Raw genomic sequence first — 25,305 nt, 5'->3', positions numbered from 1 at the left:
TCTTGGTATTTTTGTTATAACAACCCACGCTGACTAGGACAGACTACAGTTTTATGAGCATTCCTATTTTGGGGGAGTCTGAGTGATCTCCCACACAACTCTGCTTTACTTGCCCTGTTCCTTGAGCTCGATCCCAAGGGCTGATAACCTGAAAGAGCCTCACACCCCCTCCTCCACCCACATCACCCTCCTGACTTCCCATGGTTGCTGTTCTGGTTTCTCATCCCTCGTTCTCCTCCTCCTCCTCCTTCTTTGATGGACTTGAGATGATCATGGACAATTCTGATGTCACCATTGTATCTAAACCCTGGTGATGTCACATGAGACTCATGGTCTCTTTTGCATTGATTCTGCTTGATAGTCGACCTCCCCCTAAGGGCATTGGATAGAGGTTTATACTCAGGCTCCCCAAATCCATCTTGGAAAACAGGATGATCAAACCCTAGCAACAAGATTCTTTAAAGTGCATTTAGCACCCTCTCCGAATTTCAATACCTGTTTCTACCTGAAGGGAGGTTACCTGGAAATGGTAGTCTGGGCAGATTTTCTATCATGTTAAATTGACCTAGTAGTGTTTCTTTGCTTCAAGGGTCTCATCCAATGCTTGGGCTTTTAATTAAACAGAATGTTGGGGTGCCTGGGTGGCTCATTCGGTTAAGCGTCTGCCTTCAGTTCAGGTCATGATCTCAGGGTCCTGGGATTGAGCCCCACATTGGGCTCCCTGTTCAACGGGGAGTCTGTTTCTCCCTCTGCCCCTCCCCCCTTGCTTATGTGCTCTCTCTCTCTCAGATAAAAATTTTTTTAACCAAACTTTTTATAGGGGCACCTGGGTGGCTCAGTCGTTAAGCGTCTGCTTTCGGCTCAGGTCATGATCCCAGGGTCCTGGGATCGAGCCCCACATCGGGCTCCCTGCTCAGCAGGGAGCCTACTTCTCCCTCTCCCCCTCCCCCTGCTTGTGTTCCCTCTCTCACCGTCTCTCTCTGTCAAATAAATAAATAAAATCTTAAAAAAAAAACTTTTTATAAATATGTATAAACAAATTTATTTATTTTATGTATTTTATATTTATACATTATTTTATGTATTTTATATTTATAATATATTATATTTTATACATAAAATAACAAATTTTAAAAATTCGTTAAAATTTTAACAAAAATTCTATTTTTTAACAAATTAAAGAAAATGTTTAAAGAAAAAATAGTAACCAAGCAGAAAACCACCTATTGCCTTTGTATGGGTTCCTTAGAAACAGAGCCCGAGGCAAAGTTTATGAGCTAATGCTTTGTTGGAGGGTATGGTACCAGAGAAGCAAGAGTGAGGGAAGAGAAGTAAGGCAGAAAAGGAGGGAGAACAGATTCAAGGTGGAATATTACCAAGGTTGGCCTGGCTTCACGAGAACACTCACGCTGGTTGCTCAGTGTCCTGGGACGTCCCTCTCCTGGGATGAAACCACAGGCTCTCATACTGTCCATTGCACCGAGTGTAGTACTGGGCATACAGGGTGGGGGTACACAGGGGACACTGAGCTCCTTACCTGCCTGCTCCTGTGTGACTCTCTTGACTCCTCCCTATGGGGCATTAACCTCCCCCCATTTCTAGGTGGAACCCCTCTAGTCAGGTGGGTCCTGGGTGCTGAGGCAATGGCAGCCTTTGTCCGTGTGAGCATCTGAGGCCGTCAGAGATGTTAGGAGCTGAGGGGCCTGCAGCCCTGTGTACAGCTTTGCAAACGTGGGAACAGCGTGAGCAGGGGCTGATGCTGCTCGTGCTGGGAAGCAAGGCAAGTATCCCGGGTGGGTTGAACAGAGCTGGGTCTGTCATACCCACCGTTCCACCATTGACAAAATTATGTGCTTAGTAGAATTCCCCCCATTTCATTTCCCCTCCCAGGTAGCTACTGTTGACATTTTGCTCCATGCTCTTCCTGGTTTTTGCCCCCCTGAGAATATGCACATTACATTTATCTAAACATGCATTTACTTTTTAAATGGAAGCATGACGTATATATTAGTATGCGATTTGTTTTATTCACTTCATAATACCCTATAATTATCTTTCCAGCTCAGCATATATAGACCTACCTTCTTCTTCTTCTTCCACTTTTCCTTCTTCCCCTTCTTCTTCCTCTCCTTCTTCTTCTTCTTTTTTTTTTTTATAGATTTATTTATTTATTTATTTGACAGAGAGAGAGACAGCGAGAGAGGGAACACAAGCAGGGGGAGTGGGAGAGGGAGAAGCAGGCTTCCCACCGAGCAGGGAGCCCGATGCGGGGCTCGATCCCAGGACCCTGGGATCATGACCTGAGCCGAAGGCAGACGCTTAACGACTGAGCCACCCAGGCGCCCCTTCTTCTTCTTTTTTAAGTAGGCTCCACACCCAAATTGGGCCTTGAACTCACAACCCTGAGATCAAGAGTCAGACACTCTACTGACTGAGCCAGCCAGGCGCCCCTTATTTATTATTATTATTATTTTTACAAATAAATCTGAATCCTAATAGGTTTTAGCTCATCACATATATATTTTAGTAGCATAAGTTCTAATTTTGTGTTTTGTTTTATTTTGTTTTAATTTTGATTACAGCATAGTTAACATACGGCGTTATGTTAGTTTCTGGTGTACAATATAGTGATTCAACAATTTTATACATTACTCAGTGCTCATCATGATAAGTGCATGCTTAATCCTCATTACATATTTCCCCCATCGCCGCCCCCCCCCCCCCCCCCCCCCAGTAATCATCAGTTTGGTCTCCATAGTTAAGAGTCTGTTTTTTGGTTTGTCTTTTTTTTCCTTTGTTCATTTGTTTTGTTACTTAAATTCCACATATCAATGAAATCATATGGTATTTGTCTTCTTTGACTGACTTAAATCACTTAGCGTTATATCCTGTAGATCTATTCATGTTGTTGCAAACAGCAAGATTTCCTTTTTTTTTTTTTATGGTTGAGCAATATTCCATTGTATATTTATACCACATCTCCTTTATTCATTCATCAATCGATGGACTCTGGGGCTGCTTCCATATCTTTGGCTATTGTAAATAATGCTACAATAAACATAGGGGTGCATATATCTTTTGAATTAGTGTTCTTGAATTCTTTGGGTAATAGTCATTAGTGCAATTGTTGGATCATAAGGTAGTTCTATTTTTAACTTTTTGAGGAACCTCCATACTGTCTTCCACAGTGGCTGCACCAGTCTGCATTCCCACCAACAGTGCACGGGCGTTCCTTTTTCTCCATATCCTCGCCGACAACTGTTGTATATTGTGTTTTTGATTTTAGCCATTCCTCAGTCCTTTTTTTTTTTTTAATAGATAATACCTGCTTCATTTAAAAAAAAATGATTGTATAGTTTTTTGGCTTAAGGATGTACTGTAATTTACCTGATCATTTCTCCCTTGATAGACATTGGCAGGATTTTCTGGTTTGTGCTCTTTTAAACAATGTTGCTGTGCAAATGGACACAATTTTTGGTGTTTTCAACTTGACAAGAAGTGAGTGGCCAAAACATGTTGAATCCTCATCTGCTCAGCACCTCCATTCCTGCCTACAAATTGGGGGTACGGAGGGAGACTGGAGGCCACAGCTCACCATGGCAGACAGCAAAACCCCAGGGTGCTTGCTGTGTGCTGGTGGTTACCCCCTGCAGCCCTGCATCTTTCTAAAAGGCAATTTTGCCCATGCCATTTTCTGACTTAAATCCTTTGCATGATTCCCATTGTTCTTTGGGGGCTGGGGCAAGGGGTGCCTAGCCCTTCTTTATTCTCCACATTTCTTTTCTTTCCTTTTCTTTTCTTTTAAGATTCTGTTTATTCATTTGAGAGAGAGAGCAGGAGCAGGGGGAGGGGCAGAAGGACAAGCAGACTCCTTGCTGAGCACAGAGCGTGATCCCAGGACCCCCGAGATCATGACCTGAGCTGAAGTCAGAAGCTTAACCATCTGAGCTACCACCCAGGTGCCCCTTTATTCTCCACTTTTCAAGGACACGAGTCCCTTTCCAGGTTTCAAATTTGCCAAGGCCAAAACCCTCAGACAATGCTGTTAAGAGTATTTGAGGAAATCACTCTGGAAAAGAGGCCGCGTCTATTAAACCTGAACAGACACCTGCCCTGCAGTTCCACGTCTAGGTTCATGCCTGCAGAAATGTCCATATTCTCTACTCAAAATCATCCCTCACAGGAGGGAAGCTGGATGCACTTTTTTGGGGTCCAGCTTCTTTCCTCAGTATAATGGGGTTGGTTTTTTTTTAAGATTTTATTTATGGGGTGCCTGGGTGGCTCAGTTGGTTGAGGGACTGCCTTCGGCTCAGGTCATGATCCTGGAGTCCCGGGGTCAAGTCCTGCATTGGGCTCCCTGCTCAGGGGGGAGTCTGCTTCTCCCTCTCCCCCTCCTCCCTCTCATGCTCTCTGTCTCTCATTCTCTCTCTCTCAAATAAATAAATAAAATCTTAAAAAAAATTAAAAAAAAGATTTTATTTATTTATTTGACAGAGAGAGAGAGTGCACAAGCAGGGGGAGTGGCAGGAAGAGGCAGAGGGAGAAGCAGACTCCCAGCTGAGCAAGGAGCCTGATGTGGGACTCCATCCCAGGACCCTGGGATCATGACCTGAGCTGAAGGCAGACGCTTAACCACACCCAGGCGCCCTGTTAAGTGTATGTTTAATTTTTTTTTAAAAGATTTTATTTATTAATTTGACAGAGAGAGAGAGGGAGAGCAGGAACACAAGCAGGGGGAGTGGGAGAGGGAGAAGCAGGCTTCCCGCCGAGCAAGGAGCCCGATGCGGGGCTCGATCCCAGGACCCTGTGATCATGACCTGAGCCGAAGGCAGACGCTTAACGACTGAGCCACCCAGGCGCCCCATGTATGTTTAATTTTTTCAAGAAACACTTAACTGTTTTCCCAAATGGTCGTGCCATTTTCCCTTCCTACCAGCCGTGATGAAGTAGGACAGGCTGAGCCTTTGTGATTTTACCAATGTCTCTGGGTGATTCTGCTGCTCACCCAAGTTGAGAACCATTGGCTTAGAGGATGGTGAAATTGGAGGGGGGGCTTTTTGTTCAGGGGGTGACATTGGAGCCGAGACTTGGCTAAAGTGAGGGAGGAAGCCAAGGGAAAACAGGGGGGAGGGTGGTTTCAGGCAGAGGAAACTGGAAGTGCCGAGGCTTTGAATCAGGAGTGTGCCTGCCACGGTGCAGGGCTGGCAAGGGGGTCTGTGGGCTTAATCGGCTTTGCAAGGGAAGTGCCCTAATAGACATCCAGCGCGGAGGGTGGGGCCCCCACGGAATGATTTTGGGAGCCACTGGCGTTTTTGAGCAGAAGCACGACATGATTTTGTAGCAGAGGAAACCGAGGCTCAGAGAGGTGAATTAACTTGCCGCAGGTCACACAGTAAGTGGCTGAACTGAGGTTCAGGCCAGGTCTGTCCACAGCCAGAGAGCATGTTATTGACCTCTGTGCTCCCTTTGAGCTGTCTTTGGTGTCCAATAAATACATAAAAAGCAGAAGTTTGGAAAATGTCAATGTCCTCCAGCCAAAGAGCACCAAGAACACACTAGTGGTTAGGCCAGTTGGATTTAATACTCATTGCAGCGCGGGAGAACGCACACCCCCGGGGGGACTGTGGGGCGTCTCAGTAAGAGAACGTCGGGGCGTTAGAAAGAACTGTATGTAGCGTTTGCACTTTGGTTGGGTGATTCTGGGGAAAATTTAAGGATTGAGGAGTTTAGCGCATTCTGTCAGGAAGCAGGGATAATCCTAGGACTCGAGCCCTTAAATCTTACCTAGACAGAGGACAGACTAGAGCCAGGGAGAGGCTGTAATTGGTCAAGAAGCAGCTGTTACTCCTCTTAGCCAAGAGAGGGAGATGTTTGGTATTTCATGGCCTGGACCATGCTCATGTTTTGTCTTATTTCGTCATGTCACAAGATGGCCTTGTCTGATGTTGATGTTCTGTGAAACTGTTCTTTACGGGAAAGTGCAAAGGCCAGCTGACCGTGCCGGCCAGCTCCTGGATGGCGGGCACTGTTCTCCTCTCTCGGCTATTTCTAGATGACACCTCGGAGGATGAAAGCTTCCCCGTGGGTATGTTTGTCTTAAACAACTTTATTGAGATATGGTTCACATGTCATGAAAATCCACCCGTTTAAAGGGAACAGTCCCATGATTTTCAGTATATTCACAGATACGTGCAACCATCTCTACTGTCAAGTTCCAGAACATTTTCATTGCTCCAAGCGGAAACCCCATGAGCAGTGACTCCCCGTTTCCTCCCTCCTCCGCACCACAGCCCAAGGTGACCACTAATGTACTCTCGGTTTCCGTGGACTTCAGTATTTTGGATATTTCATGTAAATGGAACCATAGAATATTTGGTCTTTTGGGACCAGCTTGAGCCTCCTCTCTTCAAGGTCCATCCACGTTGTAGCAGGTGTCAACCCTTTGTTCCTTTTTATGGCTGAATCATAGTCCATTGTATGGTTGGACCACCTTTTGTTTATCCCTTCGTCAGTTGAGGGACTTTTGAGTAGGGACTGTGGTAAAAACAGTACTTCCCTCTGAAAGCTCAGAGCATTTCGTAGGAACCTCTGTCTCCTCACAGAACTCCTTGTTTCTGGGAGATGAAACCAGGCTCCAGAAGAGGGTGGGACGGAAGGGGGGAAAGGGCTTCATCCAGGCTGGAAGTTCACAGCCATGGAGAACCTGCTGTGTGCCAGGAGGAGGAGCTCTGGGAATGCACAGAGAAATTAGGGCAGCAGTCCCTGCCCTCAATGAACTCGGAGTCCAGTGAGTGGAGAGGGTACACGTGTTGTTCCCCTCCTCCAGGATCCCCAGGATTTTCTAATCTTCTTCAGGGGAACCACGCCTCCCCTGCTCCCTGGTTCCCGGGAAGGAGAAACCCAGGCCAGACCAATCTGCTTTATCCAACCCGTGGGCCTAGTGGTTGGCCCACAGATGGGCATCGGCCTCAGACAGCCCAGTGAGATTCCATGACACTTTTCCTGGACCTCTCACAAAAGGTAATTTTTTGTTGGGTTCATTGCTTTTCCTATGAGGTTGCTGAGAAAGTAGGCCAGAAGCCTGGGGCTGCCAGTGGCCATACTGCGGTTGTCTGGGGAGAGTCAGCCTGAGGAAGAAGGCAAGAGAAGGAAAGCAGGGCTCAGACATGGAGTCTGCAAAGCAGAGAGCAAGCAGCCTTCCTGAGGAGATATTACTCCATTTTACAGGTGAGAAACCAAAGACACTCCCAGAAAGGAATTGAGTGTGAGCCTCTTAATGAGTGACAGGGCTAAGAATTATATTTCTAGGGGCACCCAGCTGGCTCAGTGCATAGAACATGTGACTCTTGATCTCGGGGTTTAAGTTCGAGCCTCATGTTGGGTGTAGAGACTACTTAAAAATAAAATCTTAAAAAAAAAGAGAGAAAGAGAATTATATTTCTAGACCATAACCTAGTCTTTGAAAACAGAGTCTTTCCTTACATACTGTTCAAAATGTCTAAACCATGCTGCCAATAATTGACCTAAATGATTTTAAAGCATTTATAGCATTGAGCCCGATTATCATTAGCATCTCCAAATAGACATGGGGAAAATTTCTGTAGTTGTAATGCCTCTTATTTTGGATTTCCAGAGTTTGTCAAAAAGTCCGCCACAACTCAAACTGACTTAAGCAAATAGTTACATAAATAGGAAATCCAGAATGTGGACTTCAGGCACAGCTGGATCCAGGGGCTTAGTGATAGCACTGTCATCTGACTTCTGTTGTCCTCTGCCCCTTAGCTTTGGGTTTCCATAATGTTGACATTACTTTCATGCAGGTTATCTACCCATGGAGGCAAAGGTGGTCTCCAGGACCTGTGGGGTTACATACTGCCAATAACTTTAGAAAATTCAATGAATTTTCATTGCATATCATTGGCTCAGTTTGGGACACATTCCTACCCTTGGTATAATCACTGTACTTATGGACATGAAAATTGCTGACTGGTCAAGCACAGAGTCAGAGGGTGGGGACGGTCCACCAGAGCGGTGTTGGGTAAGATAGGGGGGAAAGGAATCCTCAATGAACCAGTGAAGTTCTCTTACAGAAGGGAGAATAGATGTTGAGCAGACCCCCCTCCCCATGTTTAAAAAAATCAATGTTTAGTCTGGGACCAGGAAGTTGGTAGTACTTCCTCACACTGTAGAAATGAAGTCATCTAATCAAGTTGATATTAAAAATGTTCTCTTTTTAATACTTCAATTTCATTTTTATGACCTGGACTATCCTTTTCTTTTCACTTAATTTCCCAAATCTTTAAGTACTGTTCTTCCCTGCTTCACTAATATCCTCACCGCTGGGTTCTATCATCAAGAATGGCCCTCTTCTATTCTGTAGCATTTTCTACTTGGATTACCCCTTTCCTCTAATTAATTACTTCTAGGTAATGTGCACGCAGAATCTATCACAGGGGCCCAGGGTCATGTGGCCAAGCCTTCACATTCACTGGCAGCCTCACATTTAAACTTTTTTCTTCTCTCTTTCTTGTAATCTCTGCCCAAGATGGGGCTCAAACTCATGACCCTGAGATCAAGATTCATGTGCTCTACTGAACTAACTGAGGCAGCCAGACACCCCTAGACTTTTCATTTTTACAGATGCTAATTTCACATTTGGTTTATAATTCAGGACAGGAGTTTGTATCAGTCAGAAAACAAAACCATTCTAGATCTTTCCAACAGAAAGGTTTGTTTTTTTGTTTTTTTATCTCTTTAAAAAGAGATTTTTTTTTTATTCTTTTTTTTTTTAAAGATTTTATTTATTTATTTATTTGAGAGAGAGAGATACAGCATGAGAGGGGATAGGGTCAGAGGGAGAAGCAGGCTCCCCGCCGAGCCGGGAGCCCGATGTGGGACTCGATCCCAGGACTCCGGGATCATGACCCGAGCCGAAGGCAGTCGCCCAACCAACTGAGCCACCCAGGCGCCCTTTTTTTTATTCTTATGTTAATCCCCATACATTACATCATTAGTTTTAGATGAAGTGTTCCATGATTCATTGTTTGTGCATAATACCCAGTGCTCCATGCAGAACGTGCCCTCCTCAATACCCACCACCAGGCTAACCCATCCTCCCACCTCCCTCCCCTCTAGAACTCTCAGTTTGTTTTTCAGAGTCCATCGTCTCTCATGGTTTGTCTCCTCCTCTGATTTCCCCCCCTTCATTCTTCCCCTCCTGCTACCTTCTTCTTTTTCTTCTTTTTAAAAAGAGATTTTTATCTTTAAGTAATCTCTATACCCAATTTGGGGCTCTCACAACCCTGAGATCACACTTTAAAAGGGTGAGTCCGCTCTTTTCCTCCCTGGCTGCTTGTAGCTCGGCCGCCATCATGAACACACAGCAACGATCCAGACCAAGAAGTTCATGACCAACTGACTACTTCAACCGAAATAAATGGTCATGGATGTTCTTCACCCTGGAAAGACAACGATACCTAAGACAGAAATTCGGGAAAAACTAGCCAAAATGTATAAGACCACATCAGATGTCATCTTTGTATTTGGATTCAGAGCCAATTTTGGCGGTGGTGTTGCAGGATCATTGAGTGGGGCGGTCAAGAAAGAATTCTTGAGATCTTTTAAGGTGCAACTTAGTAAGTTTGTTTAAGCAGCAGGAGGACAGGACCCATGGGCAGAAAAAGCTGCACTTTCGCTGTATGAAGCTGGTGGTTATATGATTTGTGCTCAAGCAGGAGGGGATGGGCAGGTTTTATTAGATCATAAATGTCTTCTCTGAATTTCTACTCATAAAACTACTTTTGTTAAGATTTCTCTGATGCTCATCATTCAGTTTGATATGAACTGTCTGTGAGAGGTACAGGCAGTCATGAGACCCTGTAAGAATGTGGCAACCAGCACATATTTGATCCTTGTCAAAACCATGCAGGTTATAGGTCAGCCTTCTGGGCTGAAGGTGAACATCTTTTCTGCTTCTATCTCTTACCGGAGGCAAGACAACTGGCTGTGGCATGATTTATGAGTCCTTGGATTACGCAAAGAAAAATGAACCTCAACATAGACTTGCAAGACATGACCTGTATGAGAAGAAAAAGATGTCAAGAAAATAGTGAAAGGAACATGAGGACAGAATGAAGAAAGTCGGGGGGACTGCAAAAGCCAGGGTTGGTGTGGGCAAACAGTGAGCTGGAGATTGGACAACAGAAGTTCAAGATTCTGTAGTGACTTGATCTGTGGTGATGGAGCAGATTTTTCATGAGAGAGGTAATAAACTAAGAACTTTTCTGTGGAAAAAAAGGGTGATTTTTAAAAAAAGATTTTATTTATTTATTTGACAGAGACAGAGATAGCGAGAGCGGGAACACAAACAGGGGGAGTGGGAGAGGGAGAAGCAGGCTTCCCGCCGAGCGGGGAGCCCGATGCGGGGCTCGATCCCAGGACCCCGGGATCATGACCTGAGCCGAAGACAGACGCCTAACGACTGAGCTACCTAGGTGCCCAAAAAGGGTGATTTCATGGTATGTGAATTATAAACCAATAAAGCTGGAAAGAAGGAAAGAAGGAAGGGAGGGAGGGAGGAAAGATCTGTTTTTTATTGCACCTCACTGACTCCTGACAACACCTGGTAGGTTCTGGGCCAGACCCCAGCTGAGAGATTCATTCATCATTCATCGTATTATTACTAAGTACCTGCAATGTGCCAACCGTGGGCTGTGTCGAATGTATTCATGCACACTAAGGCACACAAGCATATGCCAGTCTGCGCCGAGGACCCTAAATGCGCCCATTTCCTGTGGGTGACCTGGCAAGTCCCTAGAGCCTGTCTTCAGATACTGAAATAATGTTGAAAGATGCTTCATGAGTAATATATGAGAGTGGTGCTGTAGGAAAAAGGAACTATGCCAGGCAGTTGACAGTGATTTTATGATGATACTGTGATTAGAGTTACTTTTCTGATTTTTAGAAAGCACAGTTAATTACTTTTATAATATAAAAAAATAAATTTCCGGAGGACTTCTGGCTGCATTTTTGGTTTGGCCACCATTGTGTTGTCCAACATTGGAGTTAACTGTATTTGTTTATTTTTAATTTTTTTATTTTAAAAATATTTTTATTTATTTATTTGACAGAGAGAGAGAGCAAGAGAGAGAGCACACAAGCAGGGGGAGTGGTAGGCAGAGGGAGAGGAAGAAGCAGGCTCACCGATGAGCAGGGAGCCCGATGTGGGGCTCCATCCCAGGACCCTGGGGTCATGACTTGAGCCGAAGGCAGATGCTTAACCGACTGAGCCACCCAGACGCCCAGTTAACTGTATTTAGATACAGAATCTATGCTCCAATTTGCCACAGTCCTCCCCTCTCCCTATTGCCTTCAGCGGGTGCCATCTCTCAGTCACATAAACTGCCTGATCCCTGAAGGCATTTGAATTTGGGTCCCCCGATTTATATAGTAAAATCCTCACAATATACAATTCATTGTGGTCCACCAAGATGATAAATGTCCACATTTTAAGTTCCCGATAAGTGGATTTAGAATATTGAATCCGTTTGAAAATGAAAGTTAACATATTTAATTTCTGGGTAAAAACAGAATTGTTCTTGGCACTTTTCTATGGAGTTCAGTTGCTTGGGAAGTCCAAAAGGCTGTTTCCATCAGATTAATTCAGTTTAGTAGGAAGCTACTTGTAGGTATTATCATCAGAAAGAAATTTAATACAGGGAAATGGAGCACATAAGTGGGTTAGTGAGGCTGGAGAAACAGGCTCTAGGCTCCTAGAATAACACTACAGATCTGACCTGCCAGGAGAACCAGGGCCTTCGCCACAGTGTGGACAGTGGGGAATCAGGGGACTATTACGAGAACACTTGAGTTCAGTAACACAGTGTGATGGCAAGGAAGCTTCCATCGCTGTAACTGAGCACCTCTTTTTTTTTTTTTTTTTTTTAAGATTTTATTTATTTATTTGAGAGAGAGAGAATGAGAGGCAGAGAGCATGAGAGGGAGGAGGGTCAGAGGGAGAAGCAGACTCCCCGCCGAGCAGGGAGCCCGATGCAGGACTCGATCCCGGGACTCCAGGATCATGACCTGAGCCGAAGGCAGTCGCTTAACCAACTGAGCCACCCAGGCGCCCTGAGCACCTATTTCTTGACACCTGAAGCGGGAAACTGGATTTTGGGCCACTACTGCCCCCTATTGCTTGATAGTCTTTAAAAAAGGGGAAAAAACGGAAATAATCCCTCAAATTTGGAGAGCACCTTCACATACACCGTGTCATCTGGTCCTCACGATAACAAGCAAGGCACGTGGTGTCATCATCCCCTCTTTACAGGTGAGGAGACTGAAGCTCAAAGTTGATGGAACATAATTAAGGTCACACAGCTATGTGCAAAGCTGAAGTAACCACCCAGGTCTCCTCATCCCCAGGCCAGGGCAATGAACTCAACTCGTATGTCATGAGTGAGGTCTTTTGTGGCCCTGTGAGCACAGCATACATGTGCAAGGCTGGTGGCTCACAAGGGTCGCAGACTGGTAAATAACCATAATTCAGTTGCACAAATCTGCATCGAAAGCACAGAGCATGGGGCTTGTATGTGGCAGAGGTATGTCTAGGGACATTCTAGAGAAGAAAAGAGGTGAGTTGGGTTTTGAGGGATGAGTAGAATTATGTCTGGAAGCAAAATGCAGAGAATCGTCCTAGCGGCTGGCAAGAGCTAAGGGGGCCTGATGTGGCAGCAACACTTGGGGGAACTAAGAGAATTCTAGTTTTGGAGGATTTGAACAAGGTAGAAAAATATTTTTGTAGTTGAAGTGTTATATACATACAGCAAAATAAGGTACATCAGTTTTAAGTCTAGATCTTCTTGTTTAAAAAAATAATATGTAAACACTAGGCGAAGATATTAAACTTTTCCAACATCCCAGGAGGTTCCCTTGTGCCCCTTCCCAGTCTATATCCATCTCCATCCTTCCCCGTAGGTTTCTGTGGGATGAGGGTGCTTCCCAAGGGGTAAGTGCTTTCCCTGCTCAATACCGTCTGCCAAGTAACCAAACAGTATTGGATGGCAGGCAGGTAATTCGTTCAATGGCCAGAGAAGGCAGAAGGCGAGCTCAGGCTCTGAAGGAACCTTCTGCCATTAGGACTCATGGTCAGGGTTTCTGAGGTTAGGGTGGAAGGGGCTGGCATGGAAGTTGACTTGAGGGTTTTTCCCAGAAGGGGTAGGAAGATTCTCTGAATCAGAGGATATTATTTCTTCCCTTAAATGGGCACAGTGGGATGTGTCAGCAAGCTGGTAAGTGGGTTTCTGGTTTTAACAACTAGAAGTGGGGTGCCTGGCTGGCTCAGTCCATGAAGCATGGGACACGTGATCTCAAGGTTATGAGTTCCAGCCCCACCTTGGGTATGTAGAGTTTGCTTAAAAAATAAAATCTTGGGGCATCTGGGTGGCTCGGTTGGTTAGGCAAGTGCCTTCGGCTCAGGTCATGATCTCAGGGTCCTGGGATCGAGCCCCGCATCGGGCTCCCTGCTCGGGGGAAGCCTGCCTCTCCCTTTCCCACTGCTCCTGCTTGTGTTCCCTCTCTTGCTCTCTGTCAAATAAATAAATAAAAATCTTAAAAAAAAAAAAAAAAAGAAAAGCTTAAGGGGCACCTGGGTGGCTCAGTTGGTTGAGCGTCTGCCTTTAGCTCATGATCTCAGGGTCCTAGGATCCAGCACCCCCCCCCCCCCCCGTCAGGTTCTCTGCTCAGCAGTGAGTCTGTTTCTCTCTCTCCCTCTCCCCCTCAGCCCCCTTGGGCTCTCTCTCTCAAATAAAATTAAAGAAAAAAATCTTAAAAAACAACAACAAAACAATTAGATGGTAATGATCCCGAGGTCTTCTGGAGGGTTACCAGGCATCTGAATTGGATCAAACCGGTGGAAAACTGGGTAATTGGAGACCGGTTTGGAGCTTGTTAGCGAGTTTCTGGTGTCAAGGGGAGGCCAACAGAAAATCTCAAAGCCCTTGGGGTGAGCCCCCTGTCTCCTCTTACATCTTTTTTTTTTTTTTTTTTAAAGATTTTATTTATTTATTTGGCAGAGAGAGACAGCGAGAGAGGGAACACAAGCAGGGGGAGCGGCAGGCAGAGGGAGGAGCAAGGAGCCCGACGCGGGGCTCGATCCCAGGACGCGGGGCTCGATCCCAGGACACTGGGATCAGGACCTGAGCCGAAAGCAGATGCCTAACGACTGAGCGGGCCAACGAGCTGGGGGGGAGGGAGAGAGAGAAAGAAAATCTCAAGCAGACTCCCTGCTTAGCGCGGAGCCCCACCCGGGTCTCGGTCTCGACCCTAAGATCGTGACCTGAGCGGAGATCAAGAGTCCCACACCTAACTGAGCCACCCAGGCGCCCCTCTCCTTTTACTTCTTACTGCCTCTAAACCTTCACCATCTCTTTGGACAGTCTTAGGGAGTCGCACTGGGCGCCGGAGGTTTCTTGATACCGTCGCTTTCTCCTGTGGTCCACGTGAAATTTAGGTTGCGCACGAGAAAGGAGGGAGGTGGGGACAACGACGTTTGGCCCCTCAGAGCCACCGTCCAGGCTCGGGTTGGGCGGAGCCGCCGTGTCCCTCGGCGGCCGCCGTGCGTCCGTTACGTGGCAGCTGCCGGCGCCCGCCAATCCACGGCGCCCGCATCAGCCCCCTCGGGCGGCGCAGCCGGAAGAGGCGGAGCTGAGGCAGCGGCGGCTGAGGAGGCAGCGGTGGCGGCGGCGGCGGCTCTGGAGGCCGCGGTCCCGGTCCTGGCTTCGGCCCCAGCCCCACCATGGTGACGCTCGCTGAGCTGTTGGTGCTCCTGGCTGCTCTTCTGGCCACGGCCTCGGGCTACTTCGTCAGCATCGACGCGCACGCCGAGGAGTGCTTCTTCGAGCGGGTCACCTCGGGCACCAAGATGGGCCTCATCTTTGAGGTGGCCGAGGGCGGCTTCCTGGACATCGACGTGGAGGTGCGGGCACGCTGCCCGGGGCCCAGGCGGGGTCGCGGGGCCGTTCGGGGGTTGGCGGCGCTGGGGCCCGCGCGGCGCCTGCGGGGGCGCGGGGCGTGGAGGCCGCTGTCCGAGTGCTGGGAGGGGCCCGGGCCGCCGTCCGGCCCACGTCCGCGGGACCCCCTAACGGCTCTTTCAGCCGCGGCCCGCCCGGGTTCCGTGCCTCAGGATCCCGTGCGGATACAGAGCCTTGCTTCGTCGCGTTGGGTTCTCAGCTTGAACGGCGGGCTCCGGTGGAACCTGTCGCCGAGCTTTGTCGGCCAGGCGCCGCGTGTCAGCTCGGGGCCCAGAAGGCACTTAGATGTTGAGGTTAGCCGACGGCAGGTCTCCGCTGGGTCTGCAGCTGCACTTCGTCGTGTTACGGATTAACGTTGGGGCATGACGTGGAAACTTTAGAAAAAGTAAAGCGAAAGGCCGGGCAGATATTTGCGTTGTGCTTTTCTTTATTTTTCATAGAAAAAGGCTGAGCTTAAGTTTAACCTATTTTTATGCAAACCTCCAGATACCCCCTTGAGCCATCTCTGACTAGGGCAAAGGTGGAGTTGGGTCGTTCAGTTTAGGGGTAATGATTGCAGATGAAGTATCTGGAGAAAACAGGAATTTATTTTAAGAGACTAGCAGTCCCTAAATTTCCTGCTCTGTCTTTTTTTAAAGCAGATGATTTCGCTTTTATTTTTAATTATTTTTTTAGGAAACCAGATGTAATTAATACTTAAATTCACTGTTAACGTGATTAATTGGGTTCAAGAATTTTCCATTTGACAATGAACAGCAGAGTTGGGCACCAATTACACAGTCCCAAGTGAAGTCCAAAGATAAGGGGATAATGGAAGGAGTGACTGGTAAAACTAGTTAAGACTTTAGAGATAAACTATTCCGGTCTCCCAGGTTTTGCAGGTGACAGGCTTTATAAGAACTAAGTTAGTTAACCAAGGCCTAACAGTTGATTTTTAGCAGATGGATGAGAACATGGGTCTCTTAGTTTCCAGTCTGGTCTTTTTTTCTCAAGCCTTCTGGTATCTCAGATAAAGCAGATTCCTTCACTGGTTTGCAGCAATCAATTAAGAAAACCTAAAAGTGGAGCTTGCTCAAATTCCTTAGCTTTAAAGATTTTTTTTCATGTTTTGATATTAATAGTTTGCATGTGTTTTGGTGTTAGAAGGCCGTTTGGAGACAATGTGTAAGGTACTATTTCTGTTTCTGAGCGGTTCATGCTTAAGTTGGGTAAATGAAACATGTAGTCTGGATTGGAAGATGTTCTGGAGAGCCATCTAGTCCAGCCTTGTTTCATAAGTGGGAGAACTGCAGCCCAAAGAGATTACTGTCATTAAGTGAAAATTACATTTTCTTCGCGAATATCCTATTGCCAGTAGACAGCACCTGCGAAGAGTATGATTTTAAATCTTTTGTGATGTGCATTTCTTTCCTGCCTCCAGATTACAGGGCCTGATAATAAAGGAATTTATAAAGGAGACCGAGAGTCCAGTGGGAAATACACATTTGCTGCTCACATGGATGGAACATACAAGTTTTGTTTCAGCAACAGGATGTCTACCATGACTCCAAAGATAGTGATGTTCACCATTGATATTGGGGAGGCTCCCAAAGGACAAGACATGGAAACAGAAGGTGAGATGAACATTCGGAAGATTTACATTCTGTTTCAAGAATTAATATTGGGTACATTGTTATTTATCTGAATAGAGTGTTTATTTTGATTTCTTATTGTACCTTGATTCACTGTCTTTAAAACCAAAAACTTCTGTGATACATTTTACTTCTCCAGGATTCCTAATTAGCAAAAGTAAGTTTCTGGAAGTTTATATTTGTTTTAGTTCTTTATAGTTGCCTCTTCTGGCAACTTTTTGTAGTCAGTCTGTGCTTTTGTAAGAATGTAGGTTACGTGTGTTTTAGGTTGTTTGTTGTGTTGATTTGCTAATCCTGGTATATACATCATTGTTTGCTCATTTATACATGGGTGGTTGAGTTAAACTTTATTTTTGTGTGTTTATATCTTACACTTTTCTTTAGGTGGTGGAGATACCTGGGATGGTAGGTGGATTGCTTTTTGACAGCATCCTGTCTTGCGTATTCTTCTTTGCTGCTAATTCCTGCTTTCCTTCTTTCTAACCTCAGTTTGTTAGCATGAGAGTGTTTTTTTCTCTTAATTAAAAACAGACCCCTACAACTAATTAGAGTTTTAGAGTGATTGTTTTTATTTGGTTGACGAGAGGTATAGGTTAGGTCATTTTAAATGAATGGCAGTGGAAATACAGTGATTGATATCTTCGTAGTAACATCATACTTTATTTCTTTTAAATGAATGCTGAGGGTGGAAGGATTCAACTGTAACTGGAGGAGTAAAAGTCTTAAACATAGCTAATGGCAAATGATGCTGTTCACCTTGTAAGAAGTATTTTGGTGGCTTGTTTTTTAACCATTATTGAAGTTTTGTAACTTGAAACTTGGTTGGATGTGAAATGCAGTTGTAGAAGCTGTCTCCAGAGATGGTGACAAAAGCTCTTTCAGCCATATGTTGTAGTTCAGTTAACTTTTATTTCTCCACTGACCAGCAGTAAACCCTGAACCCAGTCTTCTGGATAAATTGCTTACCAAGAACCAGCACATTTGGATTGGGGCATTGCGGGGGTGGGAGGGGTTGTACAGCGTACGTCAGGATTTGTGGAAACTAGCAGTTCAATGCATTTCCTAGTATTAACGTGATAATATTTGTCCTAGATATTAAGCAGTTAGTAGAGTACTTACGTCATAAAGAAGTATTTGTTAAGTTTGAAATCTAGAATTTAGAGAATCCTACTACTTAGTAATTCCTGTGCTTGTTTTTCGGGGCCATTTACAGTGTAGGACTTGGCTAACTCAAGGAGAATTCGGAGTTTTGAAGGGGTTTGTGCTTGTTCATTTTCTGGAAATTAGTCCTTTCTAAATAGTTAGAAAACGTTGGCTGATGAATGTGACTCTTGAATTATTCCTAAACCTTTTTTTTTTTTAAGATTTTATGTATTTGACAGAGAGAGCACAAGTAGGCAGAGCAGCAGGCAGAGGCAGAGGGAGAAGCAGGCTCCCCGCTGAGTGGGGAGCCCGATGCAGGACTCGATCCCAGGACCCTGGGATCATGACCTGAGCCGAAGGCAGACGCTTAACGACTGAGCCACCCAGGCACCCTATTCTTAAACCTTTAATATTTAAAATTCTTGCTTTTGTTTGCTAAAGTCAGTGAATGGAAGCCCTGAAATCAAACTGTATTCTAAAGCAGTGGTCCTCAAGTGAGGATAGTGTTTGCCCCCAAGAGGACATTTGACAATATCTGGAGACTTTTTTTTAAGTAGGCTCCACGTCCATTGTGGGGCTTGAACTCACGACCCTGAGATCAAGAGTCGCATGCTCTACTTAATCCATCTAGGCGCCCCTATCAGGAGACATTTTTGGTTCTCATGGCTGGATGGAAGATCCTAAAATGTACTGGACAACCCCCCACAACGCAGAATTATCTGGTTGAAAATGTCAACAATGGGGGCGCCTGGGTGGCTCCGTCGTTAAGCGTCTGCCTTCGGCTCAGGTCATGATTCCAGGGTCCTGGGATCGAGCCCCGCATCGGGCTCCCTGCTCAGCCGGAAGCCTGCCTCTCCCTCTCCCACTCCCCCTGCTTGTGTTCCCCTCTCTCGCTGTGTTGTGTCTCTCTCTGTCAAATAAATAAAATCTTTAAAAAAAAAAAAAAAAAAGAAAATGTCAACAATGCCATCCTGAGAGACCCTGCTCCTAAGGTTTCATGTCATGCTCAGGGTTTCCCGAATGAAGCCAGTGAGGGATGATTTGAGATTCTAGGGCGCCTGGGTGGCTCAGTTGGTTAAAAGACTGCCTTCAGCTCAGGTCATAATCCCGGAGTCCTGGAATCGAGTCCCGCATCGGGCTCCTTGCTCGGCAGGGAGTCTGCTTCTTCCTCTGACCCTACCCCCTCTTGTGCTCTCTCTCTCTCAAATAAATAAAAAAAAAAAAGATTTGAGATTCTAGCCTAACTAACTTAACATGGGTAGGGGCCCTCTAATGGGAATCTTCCCTTGTGGTAGATAATTTTTTCCTAACTGTGTGTTCATTGTCATAACATAGCACTGTCTAGAAGCATACACTTATTCTTCAGAACTGTTAGTTCACCTTGTCTTCATTTTTGGCTAAAAAGAATACCTGATTTTAAACCTTGTGCAACTGAGAGCTTGTCTTCTCACTTATAATGCCTGCCATTCCCCACTGTAGTGAAATTACTGCTTTGATTTCCATAGAAGAATGTTTGAATTTTGGTGTGGGTTTTTTCAAGAATGTCTTGGGTTTTTGTCTGCTCAGCTTCATTGAGATTAAATGTCTGTTTTGAGGCTGCTCTTAAATTAACATTAGAGTTATATGATTTTAAAGCATAGGTTTTGATTTTAGTTAAATATTGTTATTTACAGGATTATTGTTAGGAATTTTGTTTGTTTTATATTTTGTGTTCTCTTTTTTTTCCCTCCTCAGTCTTTTTTTCTTCTCTAGTTAGTCAATACAGTGAACTTAGCAGCAATTCATTAGAGGAAATTTCTTAGGATTAATTGTTTTCCTTTAGTTAGTAAGTGTTGTATAGTATGTTTTCCACCCTGAAAGAGCTTTCTGTTCTGGGAATGGACGTTAAAAAAATGCTTTGAGAATTAAATTGTCATCAGTAGTCCAACATGATGTCTGAGCCATTTCTAAACAGCTTCTTTTATATGTCTTCTCTGAGAATATTTTGAGGAATACTGCTTTATATGTATTTTTTCAAAAGGAAATTGCCAAATACATGCTGATCTGTTCTTAACATTTTTCTGTAGCTCACCAGAACAAGCTAGAAGAAATGATTAATGAGCTAGCAGTGGCGATGACAGCTGTAAAGCATGAACAGGAGTACATGGAAGTTCGGGAGAGAATACACAGAGCGAGTAAGTTAATGCTGTAACTTTGCAGCAGTGTCTGGTGGCCATGAAATCCTGAAGGTGTATTACCCAACAGCTTGCTTGAATTTTCCTCATTTGGGTATTTTACAAACATTATTATACTAAAGCATTAACTTGAAAAAGTACCTCTGCAGAGATATTTTTTGAGTACGTGTTTGTAGAGCTTTGTACTAGTCTAGTTTTTCATTGGGACCATTCATCTAAACTGAAAAATGCTGTTAAGATTTAGCATGAGCTTTTAAGAGTTTTTTTAAAAAAAATCTATGGTCAGCTAAGGAATAAACTAATAGTTTTCTCAAAGCGGAAAGGACAAATATAAAGTGGTTGGTTTTTAAAGATTTATTTATTTATTTAAGAGAGAGAGAGAATGAGAGAGAGAGAGAGTACATGAGAGGGGGTAGGGTTAGAGGGAGAAGCAGGCTCCTCGCTGAGCAGGGAGCCCGATGTGGGACTCGATCCAGGGACTCCAGGATCATGACCTGAGCCGAAGGCAGTCGCTCAACCAACTGAGCCACCCAGGCGCCCCTAAAGTGGTTGGTTTTTAATCATAAAGTTGACATTTCTGTGCCAATGTATTAATATTATATGCTGAGATTTAGCTTTTTTTCCTAAAATGGAAGGTTTATGTTAGTTAAAATAGAGAGCACTACAACATGAATCTAAGCAGTCACCAGGTGAAGCTCAGCTTGGGTTCCTGAGTTTGTAAACTGGGAATGGGGAATGTATTTATCTGAGGAAACAGTGACTGGAATCCCATGGTAGGTTGCAAAAGCCTGTCTAGCCCATGATATGGCTAGTATTATGCTTTTGCATGTAAAATTAAGAGGTACCATACTGACACAGAGCAGATATCATATTTTAGATCCAGGTCCACACCTGTGGTTCAGTGTTTTTCATCCTCCAAATAGTTCTTGGGGCTAGATCTCACGGGAGCAAGCTCATCTGCGAATGCAAAGTGGTTGAAGTCAGGAGTCTTTGTTCCGAGGTTGGGCTAGAAAGCAGAGAGAAGAGTGACTCCTGAGAGAGAGGCACAGGCTGAACCTCTTCAAGATGTGGTTTGTGTTCTCCCTACCTTCTTACATCTCTTGCCATGGATGGAAATAAGCCTTTAGGACCTAGAGCACACACCTTGCCTTTTGGTGGGAGAGTGATGAGTGAACACAACAGATTAGAGAAGTGAGAGCCCCTGTTCTCACTGTTTAGGGGTGCAGTGGGCGTGAGGTAGACCAAGGCTTGTATACGTGCACTGTTGCCTCTTCCACTATGATTCCTTCTCCTCTTGGCCTCCACTGGTAATCTCTTTACCCTCTCGGATCGCCACCTTCCCCCCTCACCTGGCCAAGACCCCTCTGTTGATTACCTTGCTCTCCACTGGCCCAGCCCATTCTGAGATGAGAAGGGCACTGAGCAGAGTCTTGAGGGCCAAGAGCTTACACTGCTTTTCATTTTTAACCAGTTCAGACCAGATGGCTTTAAAGGTATAGGAGGTTCTTGGGAGCACAGCAGTCAGAGGAACACCTGTCTTCCGGTCTTCGGGGGCATCCAGCCTTACTCTTTTGCACTTAATTTGAGTGGAAATGCTCCTGTATTTGTTTCACAGACAAATAGAATTTTAGGCATCCTGTTTGTTTTTGCAAATCAAATAGTTCTCACAATGTTTGTTTTTTGTACATCTTCCTACAGCACTTAATCCATAGAGGTGAACATAATGAGACATTTTTTCTTCCTTTACTCCAGTGTTGTGGTTATACTGTGTTACTTCTAGATATGGCTAATGTGTGAATAGTATGAGGACAGTGTCTTATATACACACTTTTCCAGGTAAAGTGAAGGGAGAGAGAAATACTTCTTTTTACATGATTGCTTAATAATTTTGAAGTGTTTACTTAGTCATTCCCTTTTCAGGCACAAATCTTAAAATGCTAGTCCTTCACAGTTATGCTGGATACTGGTTACCAAGTTTTCAGCAGAAGTAAACTTCATGCCATGGGCTTAGTATGAAAAATTTCAGCTTTGGTGATTTTTTAAATTTTTTAAGCTTTGTGATTTTTGGGGTTCTAATTAATATTCTTGGCCATGTGTCTCTTCTTACTCTGGGGAAAAAAGTCACATTTTTTGGTAACTGCAAGTTACCTTTTTGGGAACATGTTAATTGCTTTTCACTTCTTTTTGAGTGGTTATTAATCCAGTAGCTATTATAATCTAGTTATTCTACAAATGATATACATATATCTAAAAATATGGCACTCACTTATTCAGCTGATTAATATTGTTACTATATTGCTGGTTGTAATTGTTTTTAATATTGGCCATTGGTAGAAAAATCGGAAACTACCTAGTAATTTTAAAAAGTTAAGGCTGTAGAATTTGATCAGAAATTTGAAAGAATGTCGGGGCACCTGGGTGGCTCAGTCGTTAAGCGTCTGCCTTCGGCTCAGGTCATGATTCCGGGGTCCTGGGATTGAGCCCCTCATCATGCTCCCTGCTCAGCCAGGAGCCTGCTTCTCCCTCTCCCACTCTCCCTGCTTGTGTTCCCTCTTTGGCTGTGTCTCTCTCTGTCAGATAAATAAAATCTAAAAAAAAAAAAAAAAAGAAATTTGAAAGAATGTGACATGGATAGAGTGGTCATGGCTGTTGCTTTAAGAATCAGATCCTTAGCTTAAGAGTGGGATAGATCATGAGACTGGTTCCAGTTTGGTAGTAACTGCCAGTATTGGTCCATGAAACTGAGAAACCTCTTCCATGTAGAACAGCTGCCAAATACATAGTAGGTGCTCAATATTTGTTGAATAAATGTTTAAGGAAAAAGCCACTTAGATTGACACATTTTGACTAGGTAGGTAGTGCTTTGGATAACTGTATGATCTTGAAATAATCTCTCCATTTTTTTAAGTCAATTTTCTGATTCAGCAAAAAATTATAATGTAGGAATATTTTAAGATTTTTTAAAAAATTTATTTGACAGAGAGAGACACAGCGAGAGAGGGAACACAAGCAAGGGGGAGTGGGAGAGGGAGAAGCAGGCTTCCTGCTGAGCAGGGAGCCCGATGTGGGGCTCGATCCCAGGACCCTGGGATCACAACCCGAGCCGAAGGCAGACACCTAACGAGTGAGCCACCCAGGCGCCCCTAATGTAGGAATATTTTAATGTGAGGGAGAAAGAAGGTTGTATTGGGTTTTAAACCTAGAGATTGAAGTCACTTGGGCAGTTGGGCAAGTCACTTTTCCTTTCTGCTCCCCATACACAAGCAGAGCAGCCTTGATCATACTCCATGAATCTTTTTTTTTTTTTTTTAAGATTTTATTTATTTATCAGAGAGAGAGCACAAGCAGAGGGAGCAGCAGGCAGAGGGAGAAGCAGGTTCCCTGCTGAGCAAGGAGCCTGATGCGGGGTTTGATCCCAGGACCCCGGGATCATGACCTGAGCCGAAGGCAGATGCTTAACCGACTCAGCCACCCAGGTGTCCCGATCATACTCCATGAATCTTTAAGGTCCCATTTAAAGCTAAAATTTTCGGCTTCTAAGTTTGTTGAGTTGCTTCTGAACAAGACAAAAGTATTTAGAGTACTTTGGTGTGCAAAATACTACTTACATAGAGTAAAGACTAGGATGATTTATGATGCTTATGCTTTTTTTTGTTTTGTTTTGTTTTGTTTTGTTTTGTTTTGGTTAAATTTTGTTTGTTTGTCTGTCCTCACAGTCAACGACAACACAAACAGCAGAGTGGTCCTTTGGTCCTTCTTTGAAGCTCTTGTTCTAGTTGCCATGACATTGGGACAGATCTACTACCTGAAGAGATTTTTTGAAGTCCGGAGGGTTGTTTAAAAAGCCTTTTCCTGATGATCTCAAAATCATAATTCACTGTTTACCAAACATCTTCGTGATAATAATGTCATTAGTTTCTACATTTTTATTTTTGAAACTGTACATTCACAGCTTATGTTTCTTTGTGATTAATAGATATTGGGGGAAAACACCTTTTTAGGAAAGTTAGAGTGAAAATTTGACACTTGATTGGCATAATTTCTTATTTGAATTCTGCATCCATTATACAGATCTGTCCAACACTGTAAATGAAATACAGGCATATAGTTCCGATTATATCTTCTTTCCTTTTGTTTTCATGATGAAGTGCAGCTCAGAAAAGTACTTCATGGATAGTACTTCACTTAAATGACTGCATTCTTTGGATCTCTTATCCTACAGTTCAAGTCACTAAAGATTCTTTTTGTTGAGTCCTTATGAGAAACAACTGTCTGAATCTTGATATTTTCTACCCAGCCTACTGGCAGAACTCTGACTGGAGTGTTACCAGGTTGGTACTTTTATACTTGTCTATCTTGTTTTTGCTTTAAAGATAAGACTTAACCCAACCACATTTCCCCTTCTAAATTTGTGTTTTGAACCTTGGGACTCAGTCACCTCCAGTTAAATTAATGACACAAGCAGCTAATAGCCATTTTTTGGTTTCTGCCTCACCTTGTAAGCAGTCTCTACTAAAGCCAGTTCTCTGGGTGTTTCAGCCAATGGTAGCTCTTTCCTTTCTATGCTGGCACATCCACTTTCTCTGCTCTTGGCATGTGTAGGAAGTGTGCATTCATACAATTGGAAAAATCTGGATTACTGATGCCAAAGGGTTAAAGCCTCTTGGATTTCATTGCAATGATATACAGCCACTATTTTATTTTTGATCAGTGGCATTTTGGCCACTGTTTAATTAGGGTACTGGACATCACTGTCAGTACTAGGATTTTGTTTTTGTTTTTCTTGGGTCTTTTTTGGCACATGTGAATTTTGTTTTGTATAAAATGAAACGACTTTCTCTTGGTCTCTGATGATGGGTTTAACATTAAAGGAGCATCTGGTTGTGGTGTGGGGGTGATCCAGGATTATGTTGTGACTGATGTATATTAGTTACTTGTACACTTTTTTTGGATCTTTGCAAGGGGAAAACTACAAGTAACGAGTTTTATATAATTAATTTAAATTTGTTACAGGTTTTCATGTTCAGGATAAACAATTTTTCAACTTTGGGTGAAAATGCTTGCAACAGTTTAAGGTGACTGTATTTTACCTTAAGACAACTGTTGCAATGCCAAATTTTTTTTTTTTTTTTTTGGGTGTGTGTGAAAACACTTCAAAATTGAATTAAAAGATGTACATTTAAAATTGGTTGTGTATCTAATCTGCCCCAGGTTCAGTAAATAAACAATTCTTTTTAAAAACAATATTCTGTGTTTCATATTAATGATTAATTCACATTTGTTAAATATCAACTTTCTATTCATATTTGAAATGAGACATGTCCGTGT

At 44.0% G+C, this 25,305-nt stretch overlaps 1 protein-coding gene and 2 long non-coding RNA genes across 4 annotated transcripts; 2 read left to right on the top strand and 1 right to left on the bottom strand.

Annotated features, from left to right (window-relative positions):
* The first annotated feature begins 5,781 nt into the window (after positions 1 to 5,781).
* Positions 5,782 to 10,481, top strand: LOC135362553 (uncharacterized). The gene is made up of 3 exons (XR_010407387.1): positions 5,782 to 6,085; positions 7,057 to 7,227; positions 9,991 to 10,481. It is a non-coding gene; the product is annotated as an uncharacterized LOC135362553 (long non-coding RNA).
* On the bottom strand, positions 8,822 to 14,579 carry LOC135362552 (uncharacterized). Its single transcript, XR_010407386.1, has 3 exons — positions 14,404 to 14,579; positions 9,986 to 10,076; positions 8,822 to 9,458 (listed from the first exon to the last, which is right to left on the bottom strand). It is a non-coding gene; the product is annotated as an uncharacterized LOC135362552 (long non-coding RNA).
* Positions 14,580 to 14,689: 110 nt separating this feature from the next.
* Positions 14,690 to 25,221, top strand: TMED2 (transmembrane p24 trafficking protein 2). 2 transcript variants are annotated; one of them, XM_045887835.3, is made up of 5 exons: positions 14,690 to 14,974; positions 16,450 to 16,642; positions 17,045 to 17,065; positions 19,870 to 19,977; positions 23,694 to 25,221. In XM_045887835.3, exons 1-5 carry the CDS (start codon positions 14,795 to 14,797, stop codon positions 23,816 to 23,818), a joined length of 627 nt encoding a protein of 208 aa, XP_045743791.1. In that variant the 5' UTR covers positions 14,690 to 14,794; the 3' UTR covers positions 23,819 to 25,221. The 2 variants fall into 2 exon arrangements, with proteins under 2 accessions (XP_045743791.1, XP_045743792.1); XM_045887836.3 differs by lacking the exon at positions 17,045 to 17,065 and having other exon boundaries at positions 14,691 to 14,974.
* Positions 25,222 to 25,305: the final 84 nt, after the last annotated feature.

The sequence above is a fragment of the Mirounga angustirostris genome, unplaced genomic scaffold (genome assembly GCF_029215605.1).
Source record: "Mirounga angustirostris isolate CCGP_5_RB_7025 unplaced genomic scaffold, mMirAng1.0.hap1 SCAF_14, whole genome shotgun sequence".
In the NCBI taxonomy this organism is placed as follows: Eukaryota; Metazoa; Chordata; class Mammalia; order Carnivora; family Phocidae; genus Mirounga; species Mirounga angustirostris.
The sequence above is the reverse complement of the archived record's forward strand: the minus strand, read 5'-3'. Positions and strand labels throughout refer to the sequence as shown.